General features: G+C 48.3%; 1 protein-coding gene across 1 annotated transcript in view; it reads left to right on the forward strand.

The window, feature by feature from the left end:
* Positions 1–7626: 7626 nt before the first annotated feature.
* Positions 7627–14183, forward strand: part of AHDC1 (AT-hook DNA binding motif containing 1) — a 194042-nt gene continuing 187485 nt past the window's right edge. The window contains 1 exon segment of the mRNA XM_083626710.1: positions 7627–9082. Coding sequence (XP_083482836.1) covers positions 8932–9082 — 151 coding nt within the window. The 5' untranslated portion in view covers positions 7627–8931.

Genomic DNA, 14183 nt, shown 5'->3' on the forward strand with positions numbered 1-14183 from the left:
TGGTATTCAAGTGCGTTTTACTCAGAGTAGGCTTGTTGAAATTAATGCACCTAACTTAGTCATGTTCATTCATTTCAGTGGGTGTACGCTAAGAAAAACATGGTTGAATACTACCCGATGGGGTTGCGACCAACCCTACTTATAGAGTAGATCCATTGAGGTCAATGGGCACTACTAACTTAGTGTTCATTCATTTCAATGGGTCTACTCTGAGTAGAATCTAGTTGGCTACAACCCCATGGGTATTTTGTTTTTAATGTACAGTACTTTCAAAATGCTTAGAAGCCCTATTTTGGCACTGAGTGGCATATGGGTTAACAAATAATACTTATAACCTTGGAAAAGAGGTATAATTATTCAATACTGAAAAGAAAGCATTACAGAAGGGCAGGGCCAGAGAAGCCAAGGCCTCTACCACCTAAAGAGTCCACTAAGGACTATTGTGGTTTCCCAGAGGCTACTTCCAAACCTGGCCCAAGTTTTGTTAATGGTGTTTTATATATTATTATTGTTTTATTGAGGATTTAAAAATATATATTTCACTTGATTTATGCTGCATTTGTGATGTTCTATTATGCTCTATTAGATTATTGTTATTTATTGTTTGTAAACCCCTTTGATATTCCTTGGAACGAAAAGCGGCATAGAAATACAATAAATCAAATCAAATCAGATGTGGCTTGGAGAAGTTACGTGCCTGAAATCCTGGAGAGCCCTTCCCAGACAGTGTGGACAATAGTGAGCCAGATAAACCAATGGGTCTTCCATTCTGTAAGGCAGTTTTCTGTATTATGTGTTTCTCTGCATGGTCTTTGCTTCTTCCTTTGGGAGTGAGGTCCTCCTGATTCCAACTTGTCTCTGCTGAACCCTTGACCCCGTTACCGGGTGTGTTCATCTCATGCACATGCCAGGAATGCTGTGGTGGGGCTATGCTGTATTAATTCCAAGCAAAAGCCCGGTGAGAAAGAGGGAGAGGGAGAAAGACTATGCAGATCGGCATTGATTTTGATCAGCAGCTAAAAATAGCCAGGGATTTCGAAGCTGACATCATCGGCTGATAGAGGCCAAATGCCTCTGATCGCCCACTGATGCAAAACCAGTATCGTCGAAAAGTCTAGGAAAGAGGGGCATCACAGCTTGAACACATGTATGTTTACTTGAAAGTAAGCCCTGCTTGTCCTTTGGGATTTGAACTGGGTTTTAGCCTTTGTCATGTAGCAGTAGCGCACACAGACATTCTTGCTGTGGTGCCAGCTATTGTTAGTTTGGTCTGCTGGTTGTTGGTGCATGTGTGCCTTAAGATCATAGAATCGTAGAGTTGGCAGGGACCCAGAGGATAATCTAGTCCAACTTGCAATGCAGGAACATCCGCTAAAACATCCAGGACGATGGCCATCCACCCTCTGCTTAAAAACCTCCAAGGAAGAAAAGTCCACAACCTCCCAAGGGAGACCGTCCCACTATTGAACAGCTCTTACTGTCAGAAAGTTCTTCCTGGTGTTTAGTTGGAATCTCCTTTCTTGTAACATGAAGCCATTGGTTCGAGTCCTACCCTCTAGAGTAGGGGAAAACAAACTTGCTCCATCTTCCGTGTGACAGCCAATAATAATAATAATAATAATAATTATTATTATTATTATTATTATTATTATTATTATTATTATTATTTATTATTTGTACCCCGCCACTCTGGGTGGCTTCCAACAAAATATTAAAATACAATAGTCCGTCAAACATTAAAAGTTTCCCTAAACAGGGCTGCCTTCAGATGTCTTCTAAAAGTCTGGTAGTTGTTTCTCTCTTTGACATCTGGTGGGAGGCCGTTCCACGGGGCGGGTGCCACTACCGAGAAGCCCCTCTGCCTGGTTCCCTGTAGCTTTGCTTCTCACAGTGAGGGAACAGCCAGAAGGCCCTCAGCACTGGACCTCAGTGTCCGGGCAGAGCGATGGGGTGGAGATGCTCCTTCAGGTATACTGGGCCGAGGCCGTTTAGATAGTTGAAGATGGCTACTATCATACCTCCTCTCAATCTCCTCTTTTCCAGGCTAAACATAACCAGCTCCTTCAAGCACTCCTCATAAGGCTTGCTTTCCAAAGCCTTTCGCATCTTGGTTGCCCTCCTCTGAACACGTTCCAGCTTGTCAACATCCTTCTGAAGTTGTGGTGCCCAGAATTGGACACAGTAAGGCAGAATAGAGTGGGACTGTTACTTCCCTTGATCGGGACACTATACTTCTGTTGATGCAGCCTAGAACAGCATTAGCTTTTTTGCTGCTGCATTGCACTTTTGACTCATGTTAATCTTGTGGTCTATACTAAGAGCCCTGGATCCTTTTCACATGTACTACTGGCAAGCCCCATCTTATATCTTATATCTTATATCTTATATCTTATATCTTATATCTTATATCTTATATCTTATATCTTATATCTTATATCTTATATCTTATATCTATCTTATATCTTATATCTTCCTGTCTTAGGTGCAGAACCTTACATTTGAAATTCATTTTGTTAGTTTGGGCCCAGCGCTCCAATCTGTTAAGGTCATTTTGAACCCCGATTCTGTCTTCTGTGGCATTGGCTACCCCTGCCAGTTTGCTGTCATCTGCAAATTTGATGAGCATCCCCTCAATTCCTTCATCTAAATACACTTCCTTCTGGCACCTCCTGCAGTCAAGCTGGTGTCAATCATAGGCAGTCAAAGCTCCCTGCGTTTTTCAGTACCATCTTGACGCCTGCCTCTTTTGTGCACCTTCCGTCAAAGCAGACTGGGAAAACTTCATCTGTAAGCTCCTCCTAACCCTGCTTGCGCCAATGTAAGTCCCTGTAATTCAAAGGGAATTATTGCCAAGCAAATGTGCTTAGGACTGCATCTTTGATTATACTTGAGCTGGATTGAATCTTGAGTGGTCTATTGGTAGCAATTTAAGCTTTTGTGAGTCGGCCTCCTCACAGGGCTGATTTTTTTTTTACTTTTCTTTTTGCATTTATATTCCCAAGGAGCTCAAGGTGGTGTGGTCTTCCCCTTAATGCTCACAGCAACCCTTTGTGGTAGGTTAGTGACTGGCCCAAGGTCACCCAGCAAACTTCATGGAGAAGTGGAGATCTGCACCCTGTTTTCCAACACTAACTACTATCTTAGTCTGGCACTCTAAAGGGGCAGAGTGGGAAGAAAGGGGTGACAAAATTTATAGTGGAGGAGAATAAATCCTCAGCAACATTAAGGTCTGCTAATTGTTGTTGTTGAGATCCATTTTCCCCCTGTGTTTGTAATTGGCACATTACCATGTTCTGTCCCCACCTCCACCCCTCAGTCATGGATATTCATTGTGATTCTCTGTTCACCATCCACTTCAGCTGGCAGAGCTTGACGGAATATATCCAAGCAATGGGGAGTTAACAGTTTTTCGGTTTTGGCCCCACCAAAGATTCCCAACATGTACACGATACTATGCAACGTCAACCAAAGTTCCACCCAGGGCCAGCCCACCCATGAGGCAAGTTGAGCTGACTGCCTCATGCAGCAGGATCCACGGGGGTAGCCGCAGCAGATCTGGATGGACCCCAAGGAATTCATTGCCTGTGGCTGCTGCCTTTGCAGCTGTGGTAGGCTCCTTGGAGACAGGATCTGCCACCTCCTTGGCAGCCATACCGCTAATGCTGCCTCTACACAGGCCTCTTGGTGAATAGGAGGTGCTACTGGTCTCCTCCCACCCTTCTTGTGGATGTAGATCTTTATTCTCCCCTTGTTCCTGATGTAGATCTTCACTCATCCCTTCTTCCCTGACTGGGGGCGGGGGACGACGACTCCATTTTGTGGTTAGCCTCAGGTGCCAAAATATCTCAGGCCAGCCCTAATTCCACCACCACCCCAAGTCTGAGCTTGCTGACAAACATCCAAACAAATATCCTCCAAATGTGATTCCCCCCCATTACAGTATACCCCATTTATGGGTGTCATTCTGTTTAGGAATTATAATTAGGGATATGTTAACATTTTGGATTAACAAACAGATTTTTAACGCAATATTTTTAAATTTATCGACGAAAGGTGAGATTAAATTTTTGCTAAACTATGCTACAAATTTCAATAGTGAAATGTAAACATTTAATCAAATTTCTTCATGCTGGGAATTAGGTGTCCTTTAACAAGTACCTATAACAGCTGAGGAAGGATCAGAATTACTGTACGAGAAAAGAAAATTTTAAAAATATATTTTAAAAGCTACATACTTTGGGGGGGAAAACATGAGTAAGCAGACAGCACCATAAAATGAATATAGTTTAGTTTAAAAAGTAAGCAGGAATAATAATAATAATAAAGATTTAAAAGTATGGGAATTATTTTATTTTTAAAAAAGATCTTCTCTTCCAGGACAATACATTCCATTTGCGCTTTCCCTTGTTTTCTGTCTACTAAGCATGCTCAGACCTCAGTTCAGTTTTGTTTTGTTTGGCAGAGTTAATCTCACCCCAAAAGATTGTTTTATACCTCTGCAAGCCTGCTACCTCTCCTGTCACATGTGGGTGGTGCCATTTTGGCTACATTAGCAATGGCACACATAGTCTGAACATTGGAAATGGAGGGGATGATAGGGTTACAATTGCATAGCCATTACTAGGCATATTTTACTCAGTATCTCAGAGGGCCACTAGATGAGTCTTAAAAATCAGATTACCTCAGAAGCTACCAACTCCCCAAACCAGATTACCTCAGAAACTGGGTTTTACTCAGTGTCTCAGGGGGCCACTAGATGAGACCTAAGACCAGATGACCTAAGAAACCACCAACTCCCAAAACCAGTGCCAACCGAGCCATAAATATTGACCCTGGAGGGCCTACTCCCTGTCATGCTTTATTCACCATCTCAGGAGGCCGTTAGATTAAATTTAAAATCAGATTACCTCAGAAGCCATCAGCTCCCAAAACCAGATTACCTCAGAAGCTGGGTTTTACTCAGTGTCTCGGGGGCCACTGGATGAGATATAGATTAGGACCAGATTACAGTCACGTCCCAGACCCAGAGCCAACCAAGCCATAAAGACAGGCAATGGAGGGCCTGTTCCCTGTCCCAACCACACATGAAACCAAACAAAGGACAGGGGCTTCTCTGTGGTGGCACCAAGACACCGGAACTTCCTCCTAATGGTGATCCACCAGGCTCCCTCTCTGCCTGTCTTAATCTGGGTGTTTATAGTAAAGACTAAAAAAGAAAAGAAAAAAGAAGACAGTTGGCATTTAATGCATGCCTTAATTTTAAATCTGCTATCTGCTAGAGCTCTTTCTTGCTGTTGTCTTCTTGGTACTGTTTTTTAAACCGCTGCTGGTTCTGACTGTTTTGTTGTTTATAATGGGTTAACCAGAGTTTTGATGTTGTATTTATTTCTATTTTGATGGTAGTTTTATTATTTATTTGTTTTATTTGTAGAAGGCGCTGGGAAGGCACCGCCCTTTAACTCTTAAGCTCCACCCCTTGACAGTTTGAGCTTCAGGAGAGCCGACATTCCCAAACTGAGGGTAAGGAGCTGAAGAGTTTGGGCAACAACAAAACTCCGCTGAACCGCTAGAATGCCTGTGTCCTTTACAATGTCGTGGGAGGAATTGCTTTAGAGTGACAGGAGCATTCAAGTAAGATAAAATCCATTAAGTTCACTTGAGGGGCAGCAAGGGGAGAGGGGTCCAATTACAGCAGCGGGGGGAGGGGCCGTAGTCCAGGGGTGGGCAACCCTTTTGGCCCAGTGGGCCAGATCTTTATGCCTCCATCCTGTGGGCCAACTTTGGCAGGTGGGCGGGACCTGACAAACATCTTCTATCATAATGACATCAGGTGACTGACAGATGGGCGGTGCCACCTACCTGCCAAAGATGGCATGCAGGTGTGAGGGGAGGGGAGACAGGAAGATGGATTTAACTCCCTGTACATGAGCTGATGAGGGACGCAGATGGCGCTGTGGGTTAAACCCCAGAGCCTAGGACTTGCCGATCAGAAAGTTGGCGGTTCAAATCCCCACGACGGGGTGAGCTCCCGTTGCTTGGTCCCTGCTCCTGCCAACCTAGCAGTTTGAAAGCACGTCAAAGTGCAAGTAGATAAATAGGTACCGCTCCGGCGGGAAGGTAAACGGCATTTCCGTGCGCTGCTCTGGTTCGCCAGAAGTGGCTTAGTCATGCTGGCCACATAAAGCGAGATGAGCTCCGCAACCCCAGAGTCGGCCATGACTGGACCTAATGGTCAGGGGTCCCTTTACCTTTACCTTACATGAGCTGATGTGTGGGAAGTTCATTCCTGCTTTCTTCGGGAAGCAGCTGCATAAGCATTCGAGTCACAGAGTGTCAGGTATGGGGCAGGTGGGTGTGGTGTTGAAATTGCCTTCCTGTAGAGTGGGCCATGGTGGAGTTTGACCCATGGGCTGGAGGTTCCCCATCCCTGCTGTGGCTCTCCAGATGTTATTGGGCTCCAACTCCTGTCAGCCCCAACCAGCAGGGCAAGGGTCACATCTGAGGGTTTCAGGCTTCCCATCTCTGAGTTTAGAGTGAAGTGCAAGGGGTTAGTCAGAGTAGGAAAGAATTGGCAATTAATGAACAAACCGCCAGCAAAATATTCCAGTCCTTCCATCCTGCCTCCTTTCTCCCCCACTTCTCCCCAGTCACTGGCAGTGACAATGCCTCACTGGGCTGGCTTGGTTTTTCTTCCCCTCCCCTTTTCCATTCTGGTGTCTTGTGGGGATGCCTGCTGCTCCTTCTTCTGTCCCTGGGGACGCTTTAAAATAGTTTCTCAGTGTAAACCAGGAAATGGCCTATCTCTAGACAATGAAATGGTATGCTTCTGTTCTCGCTTCCCAGTTTGGAAGTCCCACCACAGGTTCTCCCCACCACCACCCAAAACAAAGCTTTTTTCACACCTCAGCATTCTCTGAGCAACAATGAAAGTACCTCCTGTGTGGATGCTGCTGCTTTGTTAAATAAAGGCTCCACACTCAGGAGACCGAGCTTGCTCTGAATATATATACAGTTCAGGCAGGTCCACCAACCTCAGTCAGGCTTCAACCAGCCCCACCTGCCAGCCTTCTTACATGCAAGCAGTGGCACCGCCTGTCACCTTTCTCTGCCTTAGTCTCAATGTTGCCCTTGTACAGCTCAGGCAGGGAGAAGGATGGGCTCTGCCAGCTCTGGCTCCATCTACTGTGGGTCACCTGCCTTCCGCCCCACCAGTCCTCCTGGGCAGCAGACACCACGGAATATATGGGGCAAAGTGCTATATATACAAAGTGCAAGAATACGTGTGTGTATGTATATACTGTATACACATGCACACACGTTTTCTTTTGTTCTGCTAACGGCTGCCTCTGGTCCAAGGAGGTTTGCAGTTTGGGGAAACGCAGCAAAACACGCTTCGTCTGAGGCGACAGGAGGGTGGGCGTGCACACCGCCGTCAGAGGGACCCTCCTACCCCCACAATGCCAGCGTGGAGCGCTCCCTGCCCCAGAGCCAAGGCGAGAGAGCTGTATATGGGCTTGAGGCACACGAGTCCCAATTCCCACCATTAGAGGGCACTGGTGACACATAAACAGTAACTAGTTCGTTAATCACAGGGGTGTTTTTATTTATTTATTTTCTTTATTAAAAACAATACTGTATATCCCTGAGCCCATCAAACATTCCCTGCAAAGTATGGTTTGTATAACTGTACAATGAATGGGCATATTGTGCATGGATAAAAATACTATACAGAATGTCCAAACTTTCCTTAAGTCAGGCACCACGGTAAGGGAGGGGGAATGAAGTTGCAGCTGATCTTTCTTTCTTTCTTTTTTTGCGGGGTGGGGAGCAGTTTGAGTCGTGCCGGGTGCAATAGAAACGGGGATTTTTGGCTTCAATTTTTCTAAATCTACCTCGAATCATGCCTGGATCCAGGGGCAGCGCTGGCGTCACGCCCCGCCAAGTGTTCCATTCCACCCACACGCACAGGCCCCTGTTGAGGATCTCGCAGCCGCTTTGCAATTCGCGGCCCGTAACCTTCCCCCCCCCCCGCCGGCTGCTCGCCAGCCCTCCTCTCTCCCGCATCATCGCGGCTGCATGCAAGCTGGAAACGGCGGGGGCCGCGAGAACCCGCAACGTGGGAGAAGGGATCCGAAGCAAAGCCGCCACGCTTTGCGCAGCCCACCAGCATCCATCCCGCCCCTTTAAAGTCGTCGTCGTCTGCTGCTGCTGCTACCACCACCTTCCCTCCCTCACCCTCCCCTTTCTAGCGGAAAGAACTACACCCCCCAGCATGCTTTGCGGGTCTCTCCCTGGGGTTCCGGATGCTGCTCCTGCCGCTGACAAGCGAAGGTAAGCAGAGAGCTTCGGAGGCAGCCAAGGCAGCGACAGCAGCTCTTAAGGAGCTCGAGCCGAGGGGAGCCTCAGCCAGCTTTTTTTCCTTCCCTCCCCCTTTCTGCGAGCAAAAGCAAAGCGGCAGGAGAGGAGGCGAGAGAAAAGGAGGAGGCGGCGAGCAGGGAGGGAAATCGCCACCAGCACCAGCTGAGCAGCAGCAGCAAAAGAGAGAGAGAGAGAGAGAGAGAAAGAGGGAGAAACAGTCAAGGGTCTGGTTTGTCTTCGTTTCCTTCGCCCCCCCTCCCACCCAGCAGCAGTAAAGAGAGAAGGGGGTGGAGAGAGTAGGGAGGGAAAAAAAGAGAAAAAGACACAGGGAGCTCGAGAGAGAGCGAGCGCAAATTCTCCCAGCCTTGCATATTTTCCTTCCTACCCCTCCTCCTGGCTTTTTCTTTTGTGTGGCGTGTTTGAAAGGAAGGGAAGGAGGCAAAAGAGACGGAGGAAGAAAGAACGAAAGAAAGGAGGAGAGCGAGCGAGAGTGGGGAGGGGGGAAAGGAGGAGGCGTCGTAGAGTCATGTCCAGCAGAGTTGCGTGAGGATAATGTGATCGGCCAAAGAGGCGATGAATATGCTGTCGCTGAAGGTTGGCAGTGGCGCCGAAGGGTCGGGCAGTCTCCCCGGCAGCGCGGAGCCCTCTCCTCTGGAGGAAAAAAGTCTCTCCCGAAAGGCAGCCGCCGCCGAAGGGATCGGATCCCCACAGCAGCAGCAGGCTGGTGAGTTAACTCGGGCGATGCGCCCTCTTCTCTCTCCCCCGCGCTCTCTCTCGTCCAGCCCTTGCCCACCACCACAGAGCCCTTGCTCCAGAAGGAATACATCGCCAACCCTCCCTCTTATTTTAAAATTTATGTGTTTGTTTCTGGCGACCCCCACCCCCAAATCCGCTGCCCGCCCCCTGCTCCTCCAGCGCAGGATGCTTGATGGCTACAGAATTTCCTTTCCCACCCTAGTTCTGATTTTTCTATATATATAAAAAACAAACCCAATGGCTTTGGCTGGGGAGGGGGGGAGAGGAACACCCCCAGTCCACCCACGGCTCCACGGCGTGCATGTGGGCGCAGCAAAGTATCAATGGGGTTGGAAAGAGGGATGGGGGGGGGAGGCGGCGGCGGCGGAGGGAAGCAAGAAATGAATGATTTGATTTTTTTTTAATAAAAAAGCCAACTAGTGTGTAGTCCGTATGAAGCAGCCTTTTGTCTCAACCAGTGTGAGCAAAACCTTGGCAGTTGGAGCAAGACACTTGAAGCGCAAAAAAAGGTTGTTTCTTTTTATTTCCTGCCTTCGCTCCCTCCCTCTTTCTCCTTTCCTAAGCGATTCCTCTTCAGTTGTTCTCTTTCTCTCTCCCCCCCCATCCAATGTGCTGATCATCAGCCGCCACTTTCTTTTCTCCCACCCCCCCCGCCGCTCTTTAAATTGCTCCCGAAATCGCTTTAGGTGTAAACATTAATCTGGCTTCGCACATGCAGATGGGGGTGGGGGTTGCGCGACGCAAAAAGCAAAGGAGGGTTTGCATTTGAGAAGGCTCGGAGTAAGCGGATCTGTTTACTGGCGCGCGCGGGGGGGGGGCACTGGAAGAGACTAGAGGGAGGCGGTGGGTGAGGAGGGGAGGAGGAGGAGATGCTTTGAGAAAGGAAGGAGTTGTGCGGGGGGGGGGGAGTGGAAGCTCTCGAAGGCAAACAATCCCTTATTATTTCAGCATGTGGGGACTGGCGGGGAGGCGCAACTGGGGACGGAAGCGCCCTGCGGAACCTCCCTGGGAAAGAAAGGGTGAAGTTGCGTCCTCTCTCCTCTGTAGAGTTTGTTTTCTCTCTCTCGTGCGCTCCCCCCGCCCCGCGGCACCCCTCTCCAAGATCACCGTGGCTGTACTTTGCGAAGGGACCCATCGATCGCAAGAAGGGAGGGGGGCGGAAGAGGTGAAGGGTCACGGTGGTGGAGGAGGAAGATCCTGCAAAACAGGTCCTCCTCAGTAGCGTGGGGTTTGTTGGCAAGCTGTGGGAATGGGTGGGGGTGCGGGCGAGAACCGGACCTGTAGCGCAGTTGCCTCGGACACGCAAATAAATTGGTGGTGCGAGAATGCAATTCTTTCAGTAGGCAGAATAAAGCACTTGGGGATAACCTTTTTCTTTCCTCCATACAAGCGCGCGGGGGGTGGGGTGGGGTGTTGAGTGACAGCTGCCAGGCAGGGTTCTGTCCACTAGAAGGCAGGTGGTTTCTAGCTTAAATCAAATGAAGGAAGGCACCGAAGTTCTTGACTGATTCCCTTTAAAGCTCTAATGTGCCACCTGAGTGTGTGTGAGAGGGAGAAGCAGTGCAACCCCGAGCATATTTTTATTTTCACTCAGAAGTTAGTTCTCTCACCTTCAGCGGGTCTTACTTGCAGGTAAGCATGCATAGAATTGCAGCCTGAGTCTATAATTTTGTGCAGAGCCTTCTTAATTACTTTGCTTCCTGCCAAAATGGGGCAAGGCATCTGAAGCATGGTGTGGTGTCTGTTTATTGATCACCTCGTTTATCCTGCCCTTCCTTGGAAGAGCTCTAGACAGCTTACACTGGTGTGTGTGTTGTTGCACAGATGAATTTCCTGTTGGGGGGGGGAGCCCCAAGGCTTTCCAATCTCTCTCTTAAAGAATGTCATTTTCTTTTCTTAAGTTTGGTATTTTGAGCACTAAAGTTCTATGCATGTGGACTCAGGAGAACTTACTCTCAAGTAAATGTACATAGGACTGTAGCCTTTACAACCATCTTCTTGGTGCTTGCGTCTAACCCTATGGGGAAATCTTAGTCTGATGTGTGGGGCTTGTAAACATCCTGGGAGAGAATTCAGTGCGCCTTCTTTCTGGGGGGGGGGTGGACTCTCCTCCTCCTGTCTTTAGATATTCTACTTTGTCTCGCAGAGCAAGCTAAATCAAAACGCTTGGGCCCATGCAGGAATAAATTAGCTGCAACAATTTGGCTGATGAGGTGCACTGGGCGATAGTTGAATTAAGCCTTTGAGGTTTTAGTTGTCAAGGTCTGTTGACATAGCTTTGCATGGAGAAAGTTTCACTAACAAGGGAGAGCTGTGTCTGAACACTTCTCACTTGCCTAAGACTTGACATGTCTGTTCTCTCATCCCCAGCTGGACTGAGTTCAGTGGTATGTGATGAGAGAGTGCTGGTCATGGTGGAGATGGGAGGGTCCTGAAGCTGGATTCTCAGGTTCTTTACAAGAGTGTAAAGCAAATCCACAGCCACTCTGTTTGGAGGATGATGTACATGTGGAGTTGCTTTTAATGAGCTCCTAGGTGTCTCCTTACTGTTTATGCCAAGAAACATCCCACTGGGGAGGGGCCCTCACTCTGCTGGTAGAGCACATGCCTTGCATGCAGAAGGTCCTCGGCAGCTCCTGTTAGAAGGATCTTGCATCTCTGGGTGGCAAAAGACCTCTGTGCGAGACCAGCGCTCACTGTGGTGTAAGATGTTGCTAGGATAGATAGGCCAGTGGTCTGGATCTGTAGGAAGCAGCTTCCTATGCTCACTGCAACATAGGAAGCTGCCTTCTACAGTGTCAGGCTGCTGGTCTACCTAGCTCAGTATCGTCTGCCCTGACTGGCAGCTGCTCTCCAGGGTTTAAGGCAGATGTCGCTCCTGGCCCTACCTAGAGGTACGGGGGATTGAACTTTCTGCATGCAAAGTGGATGCTGTGCTGCTCAGCTACGATCCACTGGGCTGCATGGGATGGTGCGCCACAAATTCAAGCTTTACTCCGTTGCACCTCTGTGCCCCAAATGAGCCCAAACACACTGATTGTGTGTGTGTTTCTGCTTGTGACTGTCTTTAGGCCAGTTTTGCCCTGAGAAAGAGTCAAAACCTGCTCTTGCCGTATATTTTTTTCAGTTAAGTGACACCACTTTTCTCTCTCTCTCTTTCTCTTTAACAGTGGTGTACCTGAGGACAGGACTATGGACATCCTAGGGCTGCATGCCAGAGATATAGATTGCAACTGGAAGCCTGAAAAGGCTTGCTGAAGGGGGACTAGTTTGTGCCTTGGGCAGAGGCAAGGGCATAATGGAACATTTTGGAACAGGAGCCGGGCAGAGACAAGGAGGTGGAAGTATGTGGAAAGTTATGGGTGGCCTAGAGGGGGCTGGCTGGCTGGCGTCCTTGCCCTAGCTGCCTCAGAGAGAGGCTTCAGGGACCTGGGGGTGGTCTATTTCTGCTGAGATCCTGAAGAAAGATCTGGGAGAATGGTAAGCATCTATAAATAGAGTGTGTCAGCCGAGTGGAAACGGAGCCTCTAAAGCGCTAGAGAGAGGGAGACAGAGAAAGAGACCAGTGTCTTGATAAACAGGTTTGTGTTGTGGGGCGGACTGTGTTTGTAATGAGATCCGGGACTGAGGAATGGGGGCCTGGGAATAGGGGTGATGGTGGGGAAGCTACTTCCTGTTTGGTTGGGGTGTGTACGTCAAGGCCTTGTCCGAAGGCATAATTCTAGCTGTGTGGAATAATGTCCAGGTCATATTGCCCTGGGTGCATGCTCTGGCAAGAATGTGAGGGGGATGAAGAGTGCTGAGTGGTTTGGGAATCTCAGTCTAAAAACACCTCTGGCCTGTATTCCAGCTTGTGATGAATGAGTCCTCTGGGCAACAGGCCTTCCTATGGAACTTTTAGCTGAAGTGCTGAAGCAGCCTTCCCGCTCAACCTGGTTCCCTCCAGATGTTTATTTGGGACTAAAACTCCCATCAACACTAGCCAGCGTGATCAGTGGATGATGGGAGTTGTAGTCCCAACAAACCACCTGGAAGCCACCAGGTTGGGGTCTCCGTTTTGTAGGAGCCTTCTGTGTGGTCACCTGTTGGTTGGTCAGTGCCATGAACTTCACAGGATACCATGGCTCGCTCAGCCAGGATAGAACTATCTTACCTGTTAAAACAAATCCCAAGGAGTTGTTGAGCAGAGATGTTTCAAGCTGCTTCAGGGCCAATTCATCAATTCAAATAGCAAGGGGAACTAACAGTATGGGAACCTCTTGTTGTCATTGGAAATAAGAATGAATAAAGGTGGGTTGTTTTTTTTTTTTTAAAAAGTTGCACTGATGTGTTGGAAGAGTGAGAGCAGGGCCAGAACAACTTGAGACAGTGCACACTAAAACCAGAGGCAGAATTTGCAGGAAAGTTCCCTATAATTTTGGCAAGCTTGTGCAGGAGACCTACTTAGTAGATCATGCCAACCATGGAGCTAGGCCTGTTTGTCTGTCACCCTTAATAGTGCTCCAAACCCACTGCTTGAAGCTTCTGTCCCACCTTGTTTTATGGTAGGAATTCATTTGGGTGATACGTGAGGAAGAGGAGTATGTTTACTTTCTAGACTGAGAATGTCCCTATCATGGAGATTAGGGATTCTGGTGGTAGTTAACAAGTGAGATTATTCTAAAGCAACCTTCCCCAAACCTAGTTTCCTCCAGGTGTTGCTGGACCACAACTCCCATCATCCCTGACCATATAGTTTGGAGATGATAGGAGCTGGAGTCCAACTATATCTGGAGGGCACCAGGGTTGGGGTGCCTGGTTCTTGCACTGGTGGTTGTGGATGAGTGGTGGGTAGCGTAGCCCTGCTCAGTTATTGCCTTGCTAAAGTGAATGTGCTCTGCCGACCATACATGCCACCCTGCTGGGCATCCATATCCTGTGTTGTTATTTTGCCACCTGCCCAGAGATATGGGAATGTCAAAACACCTGATAAGTCTGACTGGTGGGTTATAAGTTGTGCAGGCCAAGAGGAGAGAGAGACTCCGCTAGATATTCTGCACATCCTTGGAAATTGCAAAGTTCCTCATATG

Source organism: Podarcis filfolensis, assembly GCF_964270895.1.
Source record: "Podarcis filfolensis genome assembly, chromosome: 8".
In the NCBI taxonomy this organism is placed as follows: Eukaryota; Metazoa; Chordata; class Lepidosauria; order Squamata; family Lacertidae; genus Podarcis; species Podarcis filfolensis.